General features: G+C 41.6%; 1 protein-coding gene across 1 annotated transcript; it reads left to right on the forward strand.

Annotated features, from left to right (window-relative positions):
* Positions 1–140: 140 nt before the first annotated feature.
* On the forward strand, positions 141–732 carry SARC_17856 (hypothetical protein; the record flags this gene model as incomplete). Its single annotated transcript, XM_014288056.1, has 2 exons — positions 141–242; positions 592–732. 2 exons carry the CDS (start codon positions 141–143, stop codon positions 730–732), a joined length of 243 nt encoding a protein of 80 aa, XP_014143531.1.
* Between the last annotated feature and the right edge of the window lie 2 nt (positions 733–734).

Below are 734 nucleotides of genomic sequence, written 5' to 3' on the forward strand. Positions count from 1 at the left end.
ATATTACTACACACACATATATATATATATATATATATATATATGTGTGTGTGTGTGTATGTGTATATATAGATATATATATATTATATATTATATATATATATATATGCTCATCTAACCGCAACGTTTTGTCGTAGGCGATGGTGGGTGAAGCACAGGAAGTGACCGCAGCTACTGCCAGTCTAGTGGAGGTGGCCACGGAGTGTCAGAGGATCATCTCAGCTGCCACAGGCGAATCCTCGGTAGGCACATGCGTAGCCATGTTTCCGTGTTGTATGTATGTGCATTTTTTGCACAGGCATGTACAGGCATCTTAACGTCTGCGTGACTCTGTTTACTGAGTTTGTACACGTGTATATAGAAATAGATATACACTACACGTTTTCAGGTTCCACCGTGTATCGTATACGTGTATGTGATGTAAACATATACCGTACACATATTTTGGTTTTATAAGTTTATCGTACACATATTTCTGATATGAACGTACTAAAAATGTACACCATATACCATACACATGTTTGTGGTTTGTCTTATGCCTGTCTGTGGTTCAGGTGGTTACATTCGTTTGTAACTCACTAACACGCACAGGGGACGAAATACGCCACAGCCAACGGGCAGTGGAGCGATGGCTTGGTGTCGGCAGCGAAGATGGTGGCAAGTGCCGTGCAGGATCTATCTAAAGCAGCTGACGAAGTGAGCAAAGACCGTAAGTGGTGTCGTTACTACTGAGA

This window comes from Sphaeroforma arctica (genome assembly GCF_001186125.1).
Source record: "Sphaeroforma arctica JP610 unplaced genomic scaffold supercont1.12450, whole genome shotgun sequence".
Classification (NCBI taxonomy): domain Eukaryota; class Ichthyosporea; order Ichthyophonida; genus Sphaeroforma; species Sphaeroforma arctica.